The 18179-nt window shown below is 48.6% G+C and overlaps 1 protein-coding gene across 1 annotated transcript; it reads right to left on the reverse strand.

The window, feature by feature from the left end:
• Positions 1–4750: 4750 nt before the first annotated feature.
• EI90DRAFT_3018072 (uncharacterized protein) lies at positions 4751–5604 on the reverse strand (the record flags this gene model as incomplete). The annotated part of the gene is made up of 3 exons (XM_039057182.1): positions 4751–4812; positions 4902–4996; positions 5156–5604. 3 exons carry the CDS (start codon positions 5602–5604, stop codon positions 4751–4753), a joined length of 606 nt encoding a protein of 201 aa, XP_038913635.1.
• Positions 5605–18179: the final 12575 nt, after the last annotated feature.

Raw genomic sequence — 18179 nt, forward strand, 5'->3', positions numbered from 1 at the left:
TACCGGTATGTTCGCGCTGTGAATGCCAAGTAACCGATGGCAGTTATACAAAGTTCTTACCCACCTCATGAGTCACGACCACGCACACGGTACGCTCCATCAAGGAGTGCCAAGTACCCATGGCTGACCCGTCCATCCTGACGTCTCCGACTACCTACCATCAATTCCTTAATAGCTCACTACATCACCAACCACGATCGATGGGAATTCGATCGTCCACTCCCATGCAAGACTGGGATCACTCATCAATTACATATCCCATTATGGTACAGACTTCGTCATCCCTCTATAAGAATGGATCGAGGAAAGGGGATTTCTCCCCATCCCTGTAACACATGGCATCGAGCTCCACCATAAAGTCGTCCATAGTGATTGCGGGAGATCCCACTGTCAGCAGCGTGATCGTGCACTGTGTCACCCATGCTCCCACAGCTCCTCCTTTCATGTACGACAAGACGAAGAGGATCTGGGACAGAGTGTCAGGGAACTCTGCTGCGCGGACATGGAAATAGATCCTGCATTCCGCCTTGAAGCGGTTGAGGTCCTCGCTCGCACCAGTGAAGGTGGTGGGTGTGGCGACCTTGGGTGCTTTGGGTTTGGGTGCAGGTGTGGGTGCGGGTGCGGGTGTGGGTGGTGGGTTTTGGATTCTGCTCTCGAGGATTGCTTGCAGTTCCTGGAACCTGGTCAGCAGGTCCTGGTACTGCTCCTCAGTCACCATGCTGGAGGAGGCGGGGGAGACTAAGTTGAAGCCTTCTTCTGCTGTCAGGGATGGTACAGGAGAGGCAGGGGTAGCGGCGTAGCCCCCAGCGCTAGCGGCCTGGGTGGCAGTGGAGTGGTGGGAATGTATAGCGAATGGCCCTCACTCAGGCTCGCGTCCCTGTCTGGCTTCTTCGGCTGAAGCAGTAGTGAGAAGAAGGCTGCTTCTTCGGTTCTGCTTCAGCTCGGTTTATATACAGGTGAGAACAGGTCACGTGGGGGGTGCCACGTCAGCCCGGGTGGAGCTGGGTTATCGCAGATGGCTCCGTGGGCGGTCCCAAGTGTCAGAGGGGAGAAGTACAAGTGAAGATGTGCGGCATATCCAGCGGTGCAGTATCCATGCAGGGTACTTGGCACCGGACATGTCCATGCTACATGGGTGAGGGGAGAGGTCGTCTGTATAAAGAAAGAAAGGAAAGAAAGAAGACAAAGGAGAAAGGGAAAGAGGGAGAGGAAGGAAAGAGGGGCAGCGGGAGGGTGCAGAGCGGTGTGCCCTGACACTATGAAATTAAGGACCAAATGGACAAACAGCAATGGCACAGTGCTCCGCTTGAGTCACTGAGGCCAAGGTCCCTCCTTGCTAAGTCTCCGGTTCCCCTCCAGAATCGTCTGCCCTCGCCCAGTTCTAACACAATCCCTGCTTAGTGAGTTTGAGGAGCTTGGGATAGGATCCAGCACCTGGCTGCCTGGGACACTGCAAGTGTCCAGCTCTGAGGTAGGGCCACCCCCGGACAGAGGCCAGGCCCTGACAGAAAACCACAATCAACATGCTAGAACTCACATATGAGTTCTTGAAAGGCATCATGCACCTTCATGGACTCCCAAGATCCATAGTGTCTGACAGAAACACTAATTTTATGTCCAAATTTTGAACAGAATTAAGATTACTTGGCGTTCGTCTAAAAATGACAACCACTTTCCATCCAGAAGGTGACAGACAAGCTGAACAAATGGTTCAGAGCATCATCCAAGTAATTCGTGCAGCTGTTCCACCAGATCAGTGTGACTGGGTACTAAAGGTCCCTCTTGCTGAGTTTGCAATAAACTCAAGTGTGAATAAATTGACAGGGTATGCCCCTTTCGAACTTATCTATGGGACAATACCCCATATGATGGTGGAAGTTCCACTGACTAACCTCCCTGGAGTGGGTGCCTTCGCACAGAAAGCATTAGATAACCTCCAGGGTGCCCATGATGCAATAATAAAAAGTTGCGTTGAGCAATTGGTCCAAGCCAATCAGCATTGGTGCCCAGATCTGCCTAAGCTGAAGGTAGGTGACTTCGCCTACTTGGTGTCAGGGCACGCCCCGACACACCCCACCCGATCCCCACTCCGCTTCCCCGCTCTGCACTGCCTCTCCCTCCTCTCCCTCTTCCTTTCTCCTGTTCTCCTTTCCTCCTTTCTTTCTTTCTCTCTTTCTCTTACATGGACCACCTTTCCCGCTGCTCAATGTATCACCAGCACGCATGCCCATTTCCCCTCCTGTATCTTACATCCCTATATTGCCGCCACCACCGCTGCATTCGCCCTGCACCCACAGCGGGCCCTCTCAGGATCTCCCGCGGAAGCACCCGGAGAGCCGTGGCTGTGTGCAAGGGTGACGTGGTGCACCCCACGTGATCGATCCTGCATGTATATAATAACAGCTGGAGTGGGAACCAAAGAAGTAGCCTTCTTCTCACATTCCCACTTCAGACTAAGTGGTCGGGGACACTCACCCCACGATGGGATCGCTATCCATCCCACCGAGTCCTGCATGCCAGGACCTTGCCACTTTCGGAGCTGTCCCTGACACTTGGCAACAAAGGACCTCAACCTGCCTAAGGGAAGAGCAAAGAAACTCCTCCCCAAATACGTCGGGCCATATGAGATCCCCGAAGCACCCAAGGATTTATCCAATTATACACTCAAGCTCCCTCCAGAGCTTCTCAATAGGGGTATTCACCCCAAGTTCCATGTTTCTCGCTTGGCCCCACACAAGCCAAACAACTCACTGCTATTCCTGGGTCAGGCTGCCCAAGTCTTCTATGACTTTGGTGAAGATCCTGAACAGGAATATCAGGTCCAGGAAATCCTGGATCATTCCTGGGACACTGGCGGTAGCCTGTGGTTCCGTGTCAAATGGGGCCTGGGGGATCTCACATGGGAGCCTCTCACTCATTGCGACGAATTGGCTGCATTAGATGACTACCAATTGTTACATGGAGTCAATGCAGTAGAAAGTTTGAATAAGGAAAGCAAATTTCCTTCTATTCCCACATGAGGGGCTAATAAAGCGCCCCATCCTACATGCTCCCAACAGACTACCCACTTGGGAATAGTCCTACGACCTAACAAAGGACAATAATGGCACTAGTTACCATATTTGGGTTTTGCCTCCGAGGGTATGAACATTGTTCCCATGGACAAAACTTCATCCTTCTTCTTTTCCTCCATCATGTCTGAGCAAGTGCAAGATAACTTCGGGAGAGAAATGCTGCCTGATGACGACCATGGGCAAAGTCCATGATTGAACACCACCCCCATGGACACTGAGACCACAGGTCCCACTTTAGGCAATGTTCAAAATACTTTGACACCGGGTGCTGAGGCCCCCAGCATCTCCAATATCCCTGATCCTACCCCGATACCAACAGTATCAGGGCATCCTTCCCCTGTGATGGATGTGCAAGCTACTGCAGCTTACACTGTGTCTGACCATCAGACAATGGGCCCGCAATTTTTTGTGGACTCGATGGCACCAGGACAAGCGCCACCATTGCCATACTTTAACCCCAATCTCTGGGGTTACTGCCCTTCCCTCCCTCATGGAGCACCCACTCCTGAAGCGGCTCACCAGCCACATGCTACAATGTCAGGGTCCTTCCTGACTGAACTCCTTACAGATGCAAACACCCGTGTTCGACATCTTGACGACAATGTTGTGGGGACAACTCCATGCACAGTAAAAAGTCAGATTCTGCGGAATTTACCCACCAACACACACTACACATCCGCTGATGCTCCCGATGCTCATTCTATCACTATCCAACACTCCATACACTCACTCCTTATTTTTCCATATTTTCCCCATCATTCCCGACAGTCCCAAGCCAAATTCCCACACCCAACCACGCTGCCAATTTCACCCCCTCTCCAGATCTCCATACCCACACATACAACCCAGCCGTTTTTCCACCCATTGGTGATGCTCTACCTTCCTTATTCACCCACAGAGCATTTCCCAGAATGGCAACCCCATATTCAGATGGTTCAGCATGGTGTAGGGTCTCACATGGTCTTGACAGCACCTGTCAATGGCCACATCTCAAGAACTACTGCACCAAATGGGGTGAATAAGGGCTCGTTGGAAAGCTGGAGACGAGGAGGTTGCTGACGGGAGGATCGGCGGGCGCTGTGGCGAAGTGTTGCGGAGTTAACTTTCACAATTCCCATTTCAGACCTGTTATCATATATTCCCCATTCATTCATATTTCTTTTATTGTTTCTTTGTTCCCAATTGGATATTCATTATTTACGGTTGCCTAACGGCCCGTTTACATTCCCCCATTCCATTCATTCCATTTCCAACTCATACAAAATAGATAATAGCTTGTACATAACAAGTGAGTACTGAATAGACCCGTGAAGGGGTAAGAAAGAGTTACATCCAAGTGGCAAAGATGCCATCCACGACCCTAACGCCCCCCTTGAGCTTGTTGCTTACGTCTAAGATCCCTCTGCTCATAACTCTCAGCCTTGACATCCAAGACAGATGTAGGTGAGTGTTTAGTTGAGGTTCTAGCAGACCCGGTAGCACCCCAGGACCAAAACCTGGCCCCACGAACCACACCTGTGCACACTACAACCCTCCCCCTCTTCTCTGTCTCAAGTCAAGGTGATTGACCCATTACAACGAACTGTCGCAGTCTCAAGAAGGGACTCGACGTATCCAAGAAGAAAACATAGGGCTCCATGAGGAACTCTTTAACATCAAGCTTGAGAACCAGTGTCTTACCAGCAAGTTGCAGGAGGTCTTGTTACACCGGGATTTCCTCCAACGAAAGTGCAACTCACTGGAAAGGGACCTCAAGGCATATGAAAAAGGTTGCAAGGAAGACAAGGCATCATGCCCTCAAAAAATCCCTTACACAGAAACACGTACCCAGAATGCCCCCATTGAGAGGGTGCATTGTGTAGACAACAACCCTCATCCACACCCTGGACCAGTCAAACTGGCCCATCCTCAAGTATCCATTGCTGACCCAACGGTGGGCCATAGGGCCCAATCCAATACATCCAATCCCAAGTTGGGAAAAGAGTGGGCACTGCATCACCCCCTTCTACCACTCAAATATTCGTGGTTCTGGCTACCTAGCCAGAATCACTCTCCTTCTCCTGGGACGTGGAGGAACATACCCATCCCAGGTTCCTTCCATGCCAACGACTTCATACATGGAGTTACCATTAGTGGCCAGAGATGGCTCATCACCACCAAAATAGGCCATCGTCAATGGTGATGGGACAACTTCATACTCCCATTCCTGAATACAGTGAATGGGTTCAAATTCCTGGTCAACCTCAAATGGATCAATCAGCAGGTTGGGACAGCTGGCATTATCAATGATGCCCTGGGTGATGTTCATGACCTTCATGCTCGTTACTTCAAGCTGAAATTCGAGGGCACAAGGAATCCTTCTGTGGATGACTTCAACAAGAGGTATGGGTACGTCCAAAGGACTCCCAAAATTCTCAACAAGGCAGGGATGAAGTACATCCTGCTGTTGTTGTGGAGGCATCATCCTTCCAACAAGGCAAGGGCCCGTAGGGTGGCCAATATGACTGCCTTCAAATTCTCGAAATTGCATGTGGGCGACTACCCCATGCCACCTCCCCCTCCATTGTGGTCAGGGCACTTCGTGCCTGAACCAGCTCCACCTGTGCCTCCACAAAAGACGTGGGTTTCTCTCTCTCAACTAATGGATGGTAACTATGGCCATCTACCCACCACCTATCCCCAACGAGGATGAGGATATGAAGAGTGATGGCGGGGTGACTACAGGGTCAGTTGACGAGGCTGTTCCTCTTCCTGAATGTCGTTTCCCTGCTGCGATCCGGTCTGAGACCAAGGCCACTGTTGCTGGCCCTTCAGACCTTTCTAGTGCTGCCATATTGGCTGCTGCTGACCCTTCCTCCAAGAAGGTTTAATCACCTTCTCTTCGTTGAGGTATATGTGCCTCATTTAACATGGAGGGGTTAATCACCCCCCTGTTCTATCATCTGCTCTGGTGTGTCATTTGTACCGCTGAGGCCTAACGGCCTCATCCATCATTTTGTTTTGTTTTGTTTTCTGCTCTGGGACCGTTGTAACAATGGTGCTGCAAAGGCCTAACAGCCTTTGCTTTACTATGTTCTCCACCCCATTCTCTGAACCATCATAACAATGGTTGTGTGAAGGCTTGATGGCCTTCACTTCCTTATTTTCTCTGATCTGCTGAAACAGTGGGTTGGTGGAGGCCTAATGGCCTCTACTTTATATATCTTTTCTTTGGTCTGTCGAAACAACAGACCCGTGGAGGCCTAACAGCCTCTACCTTGTATTAATTTCTGGATCCATCGAAACAATGGAGCTGTGGAGGCCTAACAGCCTCTACTTTCACTTAATCCTGAAACTGTCATAGTAACAGTTTCATCAAGGCCTAACAGAATTCTTGTAAAATTTTGAGGGGAATGGCTTAATCACCATTCCCTGCCTTATATCTATTTCTTGACAACTTCTTGTTATACCTGCCTGTGTGATATTAATATCACAAGGGAGGGTGTAAGGGAGATAGGCCGCATATGTCATATCCATCCCTGGCCATCGACTTCCACTCCCTCTGATCCCTCCGGTCTACCTCCACTCCCTCTTCACTAACCTCGGAGCTCCTGTATTCCGCAATCCCCTCGGTACCCCTCGATGGTCACCACCCCCTCCTTTCAATTTATTACCTATGCCTCCCTAAGTATGGAGCCCTGAAGGCTTCCAGACAGCTCCGACGTCCGCTAGCGCACTCCTGCCTCCGCTGGGCAATACACTTGCTTGCCCTGCAAGCCCACCTTCAGGCCTATCCCTCCTTTCCATTTCTGGGTTAATGCCTACCATTCCGTTAAACCTGTAACCCAACTCGTCGGTAATATTCAATCAGCTAATGTCTAACCCCATTAGCTCAGCTCCACCATTTGCAGGCCTGCCCTCATTGTAACTATATATACTCAACTTGTACATAGGTTACACCTCAGTAATAAAATCGACTAGAGTTTACCCCCTTCAGTTCTGGTTGCCAGTTTAGTAAAGTTAGGGCACGGATGTGTTACTTGGCACAATGCTCCTGGCATAAGTCGCTGAGGCCAAAGCCCTCCACCACAGAGACATTCCCTCATCTCAACCTGGTCTCTGACAGCATACTTGCAGCCTACCCTATTCATTCTTTATTTATCGCATCGGGTTTGTACCTGACATGACACTTCTATTCCCAAACCCTTCATTCTACCATGCGGTCCCAAGCTGCAAATATCACATGTACATACTATATATTTAACCTACATGTGAGGGGGTAAATGCTTCCCTCCCCCATTGATAAATACAGCTTCATACAGCATACTTTAACGGACTGGGAGTGTGAGGCAATAACTGACTATCATGAGATCACTCACAAACTCAACCATCTTAACAAGCCTTACAGTACACCTGGCTGGGCATTCACATGTTCATCAAGGACTACATGTCCTCCTGTACAGCATGCGCCTGCGCTAAGGCTCCACAACACAAGCTGTATGGCTTGCTCAAACAGCTACCTATTCCCAAATGCCCATGGCACTCCATATCAATGGATTTCATTGAGCACCTTCCCAACTCCTCCGGCTTCATGGCTATCTTGGTTATCATCGATCGGCTATCAAAGCAGTGCATCTTCGTGCCAACAACTGATACCATAACAGCCCCAGAGTTGGCGAAGTTGTTCCTCCTCCATGTCTTCTCCAAGCACAGTGTTCCCTCCCACATAACCTCCGATAGAGGTTTAGAATTCATCTCCCACTTCTTCCGCTCTCTTGGCAAGGCCCTGGACATTCACCTACACTTTACCTTGGGTTACCATCCCGAAGGCAATGGTCAGACCGAACAAATGAACCAAACACTGGAGCAGTACCTGCATGTCTATTGTAACTACCAGCAGGGCAATTGGTCTGAGCTCCTGCCTCTGGCTGAGTTCACCTACAATAACATGCTGAATGCTACAACCGGTGTTTCACTGTTCTTTGCTAACAAAGGTTACCACCTGAACTGTTTGGCTCACTAATGGAGGTGGCTGTGTAGCCATCAGAGGGAGAGCAGAATGGGATGAGTGTCTGGAAGTACAGCCTGTGGGTTGGCCAACAGTAACTTGGCACTCCTGGGAACATACCGGTAGCGAGTATAACATGGGCTCCTTGAGGGAGCCACCTGGCTGTCTGCTAATGGGGACTTGGCACTCCTGGGAGCGTGCTGGTAGCGTGCTGGGAATGGTTGGCTAGTGGTGACTTGGCACTCAATGGAGTGTACCAGCAGTGTGGGATACTGGGACTCCCTTTGGGAGTCACCTAGTTGGTGGCTATTGGTGACTTGGTGCTCATGGGAGCATACCAGTAGCAGGAGTTGTTGGGGAAAGTGGGCTGGTGGACCAGTGCACGGTAGTGGGTGACCGTGGGAAGCAGGACCCATGGGTGCATGGCCAGGCATCCTGGAGCTGCCTGGACCATATCCCTCTCCTAAGGAGGTGGGATAGGCTACAGTTCCTGATAAGGGACTATTGGATGGATGGGAGTGACTGCTCAACCACCCGGTGGACTGGTGGGAGCAGGCAGCAGGAGGTTGGGCATGGGAATGCCCTCCTCATTGCAGTTTTGTCATGGAAAGGATGAATAGGGAGGTGGACATGGTTCCAGGGTTACAGGTTGAGTGTACAGTGGTGGCACAATGGTGTGACAGTTACACAAGGTTTGTAGGTTATGTATTCAATAAGGAAAAACATATTGCCATTTGCCATACATGTCATATGACTTGTGTCTATCTAATACAAAGGTTGTAATGGCCAAGGGAAGTCCCTTGGAAATCAACAAATCCCCCAGCCAGCACCAAAACCCAGTGGGAAAGCTTGGCATGGGGTTTGGCAAAGAACAAAGTGAAGGGAAGGAAATGTCTTACCTGTGTGCATGGTCGATAGGAATCTCCATTTCCATAGCATGAACCTTGCCATACACCTGTCAGGGCACAGCCCCTGACCCCACACACCCTCAGGTACCCTTCCCCCATTTTCTCCTATTTTTCCCTTCACTGTTCCACAATCCCGCATGCACACAGACCCGTGGGAATGTTCTGGGCAAGTTACTCACCCAGAAACCATCACAGCCATGACCGTGGGAACTTTCTGGGCGAGCAGCTCGCCCAGAATCTTCCCACGGGGGGGTGCCAATTATGGAAAGTTGGCAAAGAGCCAAAAACTGTATAGTTCCCAACTCCCATTTGTAGCGGCTTCACAGGAGGTTGAGAAGGTTACCCTTCTTCTCAACTCATTTCCTGTGAAGGCTGGGGCTAGCCCCCTCAGTGAGTTTGAGGATCTCGGACTGGGACTAGACACCCCAGCATCTAGGAGGATCTCCTTGGCCCTGTCACGGAACGAGGGCCAGACCCTGACAACACCCCAAGCGAGATCTGACTTCAGTGCGAGCCCAGGAATACTCAGTCAATCTCGACTCTCTCTCCACCAATTTCTGTGAGGAAATGAACCATGCACAGCAGCACTATAAAGGCCCTGCAGATGCTTGACAGCTACCTGCTCCCCTGTTCAACATTGGAAGCTCCGCATTCATGAAGGCCAAGTACTTCCACACCACTAGGCCTTTGGTGAAGCTCACCAATAAGAACCTTGGGCCATTTGAGATCATTGCACAGCCAGGTTCTCACTCTTGTACCCTCCACCTCCCTGACACCATGAAGGCTGTGTGCCCAGTCTTTCATGTCTCCCAACTTGAGCCCGCTGTCCCCAACTCCATCCCGAACCACATGCAGCTGCCACCACTGCCAATCAAAATCAACAGCAGACTTGAGTACGAGATCACCAAGATCCTCGACTCTAAAATCGATCACCAGTGAAGCTGCAAGCTGTTGTATCTCATATGTTGGGACGGTTACGAAGGGATGACAGAAGAGACTGAGTGGCTCCCTGCAACTGAACTTGGTCACGCTTCAGACCTCGTTGCGGACTTTCACTCACAATACCCAGATAAGCTGGGACCAACATGCACCTAAGACATGGGATGGAATGGATGGATTGCACTTAAGGATCATGTAAGAACAAAGTGGAGTAGGAGTTGGAAGTGAATGTTGTGGGCTGATCAACTCTTGACCCTGTCATGCTCGCCTCCCTCTCCCCCACTTCCCTTGCCTCACACCTTGCCCTTGCCTCCATCAATTGCCTCTCCTCAGTGTCACAGACATGTTCCAACAGTTGTCCTGCCACGGTGGTTAGACCAGAGATCACTTGATGGATGTCATGAAGCACCTCATAAATCCTGTCCTTGCCTGTCCTTGTCATTGACCACCTCATCCTCCTCCATTTTCACATCGTCCACATCCATTGTTGACCCCTCTCCTTTCAGTGCCTTGATATGGGGTCACTTCATAGCTTGAGGCATCCTGCCCCATGTATGCCTGGACTTCTGACATGCAGTGCAGATGCCACAGTCACTGTTGCCTTTAACGCACCCCACACCTCTCTTCACACAATGCTCACAGGGTGGTAGCCCTTCCCCCACCACCGATGTAGCAGCAGGACACTTTGATCAGGATGATCAGTAAAGGTTCCTGGCAAAGATCACACTGATTGGGGTACTCACCTTGCCTGTGACCACATCTGACACCTTTGATCACCTCTCCTCCTCAGCAGCAAGGTGCACAGCCTCAGCTCTAGCCCTGGCCACCTCCTCTTGTTGTTGGACCTCATGACATGCAATCTCAGCCCTGCAATGCCACAACCTCTCCACTTGCTTCTGTTCCATCAGCTTTACATTGTGATCGGACTGATCGACGATGTCCTCCTTGCTCCACATCCTTATATCTGCTGGATTTTTCTTGGGAGCCATGAGGATAGAAGATCAGAATGTTGTGGTGGTAAGTTTCATCACCATGTTGGTGGAACCAAAATTTCGGGCTCAGCCGGACCGATTCCCACACCAGTTCCCTGGAACTTCAAGGGTTCAGTCCTAAGAGGGGGATACTGTCACAACCCAGCATTCCCTGGAGTCAGACGACCTCCTCCCTGACCTTTTCCCATGCCCAAACTCTCCCCACACACTCTGCTTGCCGCTGAAGGAGCAGATCCCAGAGTGCAGTTTTCCCTGTTCCTGGTTGTGGGGGAGTGTACCTGCTGAGTACGGTGCTGTGTTAGTGTTTTGGTTGCTTTTTCAACAGTTTAGTGTGCTATAGAAAAATCAAACAATCAAACACCCTGTGGAGCTGTTCAAATAATTCTGTCTATCTGAGCCGACTCTGGTCTGTGTCAGGGCACACCCCACCTGACCCCATGCCACACCACCCTACTCTGCTCCCCCGCTATCACTCCCTGTTTCTTCTCTCCCCTTTCCTTCTTTCTTTCTATTTCCATTCCATGGTCGACTTCCCCTTCTCTATGTATCACTACCTAACCCTGCTCCCCTGATTGCCGCACCTGCCATGCGCTGCTCACAGAGTGGCACACCTCTGGGATCTCCCGCAGAGATACCCAGGGGAGTGCAGCTGTGTGCGGAGATGACGTGGCTCCTCCCATGTGACCCCAACCGCATGTATATAATAGTGCCTGGGGTGGGAACAGAAGAAGCAGCCTTCTTCTCAACTTCCCACTTCAGACTAAGTGGTTGGGGACACTCACCCCACAACAGGACCACCACTACGCATAGCCAACATCTGTCCCATCGAGTCCCTCGCGCTGGGACCTCGCTGCTTTTGGAGCTGTCCCTGACAGTCTGTTCAGCTCTCAGTCAGAATTCACCTAATTTTACCACTTTTTAGTTTAGGAAGTGATTACTCCTATGTGTGGAGAGATACTACTGTTTTCTCCCTTCACACTGTTACTTTTTGTTCAGTAGTAACAAACTGCTTCTAAGTGTCTTACTTAGATGCCTATAAATCTCCTATCTCACTTATCACACTGTTGTTGCCTTTTGTACAGTGGCAAACTTAACTGTCTTATCACTTTTTCACACTGGAGTGAGAACCAGAAGTGCTTGAGAGAAATATTACTCTATTTTCTTACTTCTCTTACTGTTGTTGCCTTTTGAACAGAGGCAATCTTAACTGTCTTATCACTTTTTCGCACTGGAGTGAGAACCAGAAGTGCTTGAGAGAAATATTACTCTATTTTCCTACTTCTCTGAGGGGCTGCAAAGAGAGCGAAATCATGGTCCTTTTATACCTTTCAAAACCTTTCTTTCCCATGCTTTGCACTATTTACATGCAATAGAGTATTTACAAGCTTTTGTTCTAGAAAGTGCTAATGACTTGCCCAGATGACTTAGTCAGATATGACTCAACCAAAATGACTTGGTTAGATGTGATGGGGCTGTGTATGACTCAGTCTGAATTGGTTTCAGGCTGTGCATTTCTATTTTCAAGAAATGACTCAACCATATTATGACTCAACCAAAGTGACTTGGTCAAAAATGACTCAGCTGGAAATGACTCCATCAGAAATGACTCAGTCAGGGTGTCATATAGTTCTGTCTAGAAAATATTTCTAAGTAGTTGTTCATAGGTTCATATAATCCATACAGTGTAAGAATGTGAGGAAATGTTCTTCAAAGTATGTTTTAACATAAACAGTCCAAAAAAGAAAATGTCATAAAAATGTAATGTATCTTGCCTAAGTCTTCTCATCCTTAATATCGGATCCCCCTCATTCCCAGCTTTCCATTCATACCAGTTTTGATGAAGATCCACTGATGTGCAGCCATGGGAACATCTGGTGAATGTCTGTGCACAGGGAAACTTGTGCCAAGACTGAGGCTGAAATGTGTGGTCACCTCACCAGTTAAAGTGTTTAACTTGTCACATGACCTTCAACATGGTGTCAAATCCGAGTGATACACACAACCTTGATTAACTCCTTCAATTACTCTTTCCTCCCATTCCAGCTTGCTATCATACAAGGGCCAAGCGTCCATGCATGTGAGGGTCATTCTTTAGTTGTTGATGATATCCTTGGAACGTTCCCTACACCACCCGTCACCATCTAACCACTTCCTGCCACAACTGAATGACCCCTCCCTAATTGTTGTTGAACAACCTAGCAGTGCAGAGTGCCACGACCTTTTGTTCCATGTTTCGCCACACCTTGTTAACTCGTGGTGAAGGTCACGTTTGACCTTCGCTGTCTTAACCATGTGCTGCTTGTTTGTTTTCCTCTTTCTTTTCTCCACCCACAATCTCTGTGAGATCTGGTGACTTACTTTCTATTCAGTTCTCTAGCACTTATATACAGCTTGTAACTATTGCTTGTACTGCAGTTTGAAATCAACTAGAATTCCCCCCTAGCTTACCTCTGTTCCCCATAAGACCTCTGCCTTCTGAAGTATTGGGACCACATTGAGAACGGGGTGCAACGCTCCTCCCTGAGTCGTTGAAGCTGAAATCCTGGCCTGCTCACCTAAGTAGCCTTGGCCTCGAGATCAGTGGGGTTGACCCTTGCTAAAGCTTGGTTGTGGGTAGGACACCTATATCCTTAGCGGCCAACATTCAGTTGCCAACGGCTATCATCAGCAAGACCTCGCACAGTTCTGACATAGTGTAGCCATATGCACAGTAATGCACAGTCTGAATTCCGAATGACCGAGTCATAGCAGACTTAATGGTACAGTGCTCCAAAAAACCGTTTCACTTTCACTTCATGAGTGTCAGGGCACACCCACTCACTGTCAGGGTTCAGCACCCTGCCTTAGGGTGCCCCGGACTCCCCACCTACTTTACTCCCTTTATTCTTTGATTGTTGCCTTGTTGTTGCCTTTGTGTGTTGTGTACACATGTGTGCATGGGATAGTGTGGGAACTTTCTGAGCAAGCAGCTTGCCCAGAATGTTCCCACAGGTCACAGCCACAATTCTGGGCAAGCAACTTGCCCAGAACGTTCCCATGCTTACTGGGCACTGCCACCTGGATGTTCCCCCTGGGTCACACTACACAACTCTAGGAGCTGTATAGTTGTGGGCATGTGACCCATTCCTTTATATAGCAACCATGTGGGGAGATGAGACCTTCACCCTTCTTCTCATCTCATGCCCCACACAGGCAAGTGTATATATTCTCTTCCCTTTTACTACACATCTCATGCCCCACATAGTGTGAGGACAGGTCGGATGGGGGGTTGAGGTCAGGGAGCCTCCGAATCCGAGGCCAGGCCCTGACACTCACCTGGCTCCACAGACCCAGCTCCACCTGTGTCAAGGCATACACCCTGACCTAGCCCATACCTGCACCCACACCTGCACTCGCACCCGGACCCATGCCCGCACCTGGCTGTTGCACTTCCCACATGTGCCCTGTGCCAGACGCTCAGTGCAGCCAGATGGCCTGGACCTCAGGTCTCAGGTCTCATGTGACTTCCAGATATCTCCAGAAGTTTTTGATCTATTGTGGCCACTGTGGGAAGATGAGAAGTTAACTTCCTTCTCATCTCTGACCCACAGTAGGTGTCATATCCATCCACAGCCATTGACTTCCACCGCTTCCGATCCCTCCAGACTATCTCCGCTCCTTCTTCACTAACCTCGGAGCCCCTGTATTCTGAAATCACCTCCACATCCCTCGATGGTCACCACCCCCTCTTTTCAATATATTACCTATGCCTCCCTAAGTATGGAGCCCCGAAGGCTTCCGGACAGCTCCGACGTCTGCTAGCACACTCCCACCTCTGCTGGGCAATACACTCACTTGCCCTGCAAGCCCACCTTCAGGCCTATCCCTCCTTTCCGTTTCTGGGTTATCACCTACCATTCCACTAACCACGTAACCCGACTTGTCAGTAATATTCAATCGGCTAATGTTTAACCCTGTTAGCTCCGCTCCGCTTGGCCCCATCGTTTATGGGCCTGCCCCCGCTGTAACTATATATACTTGACTTGTAAATAGGTTACACCTCAGTAATAAAATCGACTAGAGTTGACCCCCTTTAGTTCTGGTTGCCAGTTAGTAAGTTAGGGCACGGACGTGTTACTTGGCACAGCGCTCCTGGCATAAGTCGCTGAGGCCAAAGCCCTCCACCATGGAGACATCCCTTCATCTTGATCTGGTCTCTGACAGTAGGCAAGTTGTATATACTTGCCTCTCTTCTATATATCATCTCTGACCCACAGTAGGATTGTGCCCTGGATTGGGCTAGCCAGACCTGAGGCTGTGGGCCATAGGGGAGGGTCATGGGGACCCAGGAGTCGTTCCCTGACAACCTGGTGCCCCTTCCCCTCTTTCCTCCTTCTCTTCTCTTCTTTCTTCTTCTTCTCTTTCTCTACCACTCCTCCATCCCCTTCCCTTTACTTCACTTCTGTTCTGTAAGTTATTTACTTAATTGCGCTATATGCACGATATTATGTTTGCCTCACACTTCCAGACTGTCGAATACACTATAATGGGCTGTATTTTCAACGGGGAAGTAAAGGCCAATTCACCCTTGCAACATTCCCACGCTTCCATATATACAATGTTTATACATATTTATTATGCAACAAATATACAATAAAGATATAAGATGAAGGATGGGGCAAGTATTGCCACCACTCCTTACATGTTCTTTCTCTTTATTACACAGACTTCAAAAATGGAGGGAGAGGGGGAATCATCTATTCTGTTTCAATCGCTACATACATATACCCATACAGCAAACATACAACTTGTGAAAAGAGTCCAAAATATATGGGTTTGGCTGAGCTAAGCCTCCACCAACAACAGTGGTAAGGTTTGGCTGCTGTTGGCTTAGAATAAAATCATCAGCAAAAAATTGTTATGCTCCTGAGTGCTCCGGAGTATCGAGAGCACTGGGAGAATCAGGAGGAGATTGGCCGGTCCAGGAACAGCCCATTTCCTCCGGAGTTGGCTAGGTACTCCAGGGCACTCCCAGGAGGGCCTGGAGCATTGCTTTGTGCACAAACATATCCAGTAAATACAATTTAAATGCTTCAAAGTGTATAGGGGTGAGAAGCTTCTGGGAGCTCCTGGAGCATTTGAAAATGAAAAGGAAAAAAAGAGGGAAGATCCCCCATGAATACCTCCTACCACAAGACTAACACAACAAGACACTGCTTAACATTTAGATCAAACACTATACTATATATCAAGGACACTGAGACTCACCAATACACAATCAAAATTTATGGCCTGATATATGATTAATCTGGCAACTTAATCACTTTCGGGCTGGCAGAATATGGGGGAGGGGGAAATGGGGGAGAATGAGGGGGGAAATGAGGGGGGAATGAGGGGGGGAATGAGGGGGGAATGAGGGGGGATATAGAGGGAAATGAGGAAAATTTGAAAAATAGGGACTTCTAAAAAGTTGAAAAAAATAATTAGGGAAAAAATCAAAAAAATTCAGGAACTGTAGTGCCTTTGAAGTGCTTTCAGGATATATAATTATTTGCAAAATTGAGGAAGAAATGATGGAGAAAAATGGAAAATACTTTCGGAGACCCAAGAAAGAATGAGAACTGAATTGATGGGAAAGTCTGAAAATTGAATAGGGAAGTGAGGGGAAGCCTTGTAGCATTGTTATTTTCTGCTGTTCTAATTTTTCCTGATTGTTCTTGGTCTCACTCCCAGCTGCTACTGGATACTCCTGGATACTCCTGGAAGCTCCTGGGAGGGTCCAGGAGCAGCTAATGGAAAATACTTTTGGAGACCCAAGAACTGAATTGATGGGAAAGTCTGAAAATTGAATAGGAAAGTGAGGGGAAGCCTTGTAGCATTGTTATTTTCTGCTGTTCTGATTTTTCCCGATTCTTCTTGGTCTCATTCCCAGCTGCTCCTCAATACTCCTGGAAGCTCCTGAAAGCTCCTGGGAGGGTCTAGGAGCAGCTGGGAGTGAGACCAAGAAGAATCAGGAAAAATCAGAACAGCAGAAAATAACAATGCTTACAAGGCTTCCCCTCACTTTCCTATTCAATTTTCAGACTTTCCCATCAATTCAGTTCTCATTATTTCTCGGGTCTCCGAAAGTATTTTCCATTTTTCTCCATCATTTCTTCCTCAATTTTGCAAATAATTATATGTCCTGAAAGCACTTTAAAGGCACTATAGTTCCTGATTTTTTTTTTTTTGATTTTTCCCTAAATTTTTTTTTTCAACTTTTTAGAGACCAAAATTTTCCTCCCACTGTTCCTGGCACATTACATACTCCTCACCACTCCCAGCTGCTCCTGAACCCCCTCCCAGGAGAACACTATTGGCTCCAGGAGTGCCCAATCTGCTGTTTTGTCTCCCACATGCTCCAGCCACTCTTGATGCTCCGGAGCATAACGGACTTTTGCTGATGATTCCAAACAACAAAAGAAAATGAAAAGAAAAACACAAACTTCCTCATACCACTCCAAACACTGCGTCAAACCTCCGTCCCTTTATTCCATTCGACTCTCCTCATCCATAGCTTTCTAACAATACCGATTTTGTGAAATTTGGTGGAGATTTGACTGAGAACGGGAATTCTCAGATGCAGAATCATATCTTGATTATCCATGCACAGGGAAACTTGGACCAAATATTATGCCATAATTCCAAGACTCCTCCAATGACTTCTTTAGCATTTGTATCATTTAAATAGCCCATATTCTCTTGGAATTTCACTGAGACTAGCTCACACATGAGCATCCACATAGTTCATATCATCCTGTGACTCCTGTCATGCCTGATAATCAGAATATCTCCACAACCACTGAACCGATTAGGGTGAAATTCAACACTGAGTCTTTGGGCATTTCTCTGGATTTAATGACCCCAATATTGTCCTCTTCCGTCAACTTTTGACCTTGTTCCCTTGGTCGTGGTCAAGTGCACGGACTTCACTCATGAGGATATCTCAGGTTGGATTTCTCCACCAAATCTCAACCAATTCCTTCACAGAAAGGCTCTTTCGGTTCATACAAAAACCCTCTTTCTTCTTTCTAATTACTTCCCCCTATGATTCCTTTTTCCTAATAATGTACAAGGGTGGGAGCCCAATTTGACATATTTGCTGCATATGGTTCCATGAAATTGAGCACACCCGTTATGCACTCCTACAACGCACCCAGTCTTGGGTGCACCAGTCGACCCAGGTGCATTCTCATCATGCACCCACAGTGGATGCCCTCAGGACCTCCCATGGAGGCACCTGGATGGCTGCAGCTGTGTG

The sequence above is a fragment of the Cantharellus anzutake genome (assembly GCF_015039405.1).
Source record: "Cantharellus anzutake strain C23 chromosome Unknown EI90scaffold_40, whole genome shotgun sequence".
Taxonomy (NCBI): Eukaryota; Fungi; Basidiomycota; class Agaricomycetes; order Cantharellales; family Hydnaceae; genus Cantharellus; species Cantharellus anzutake.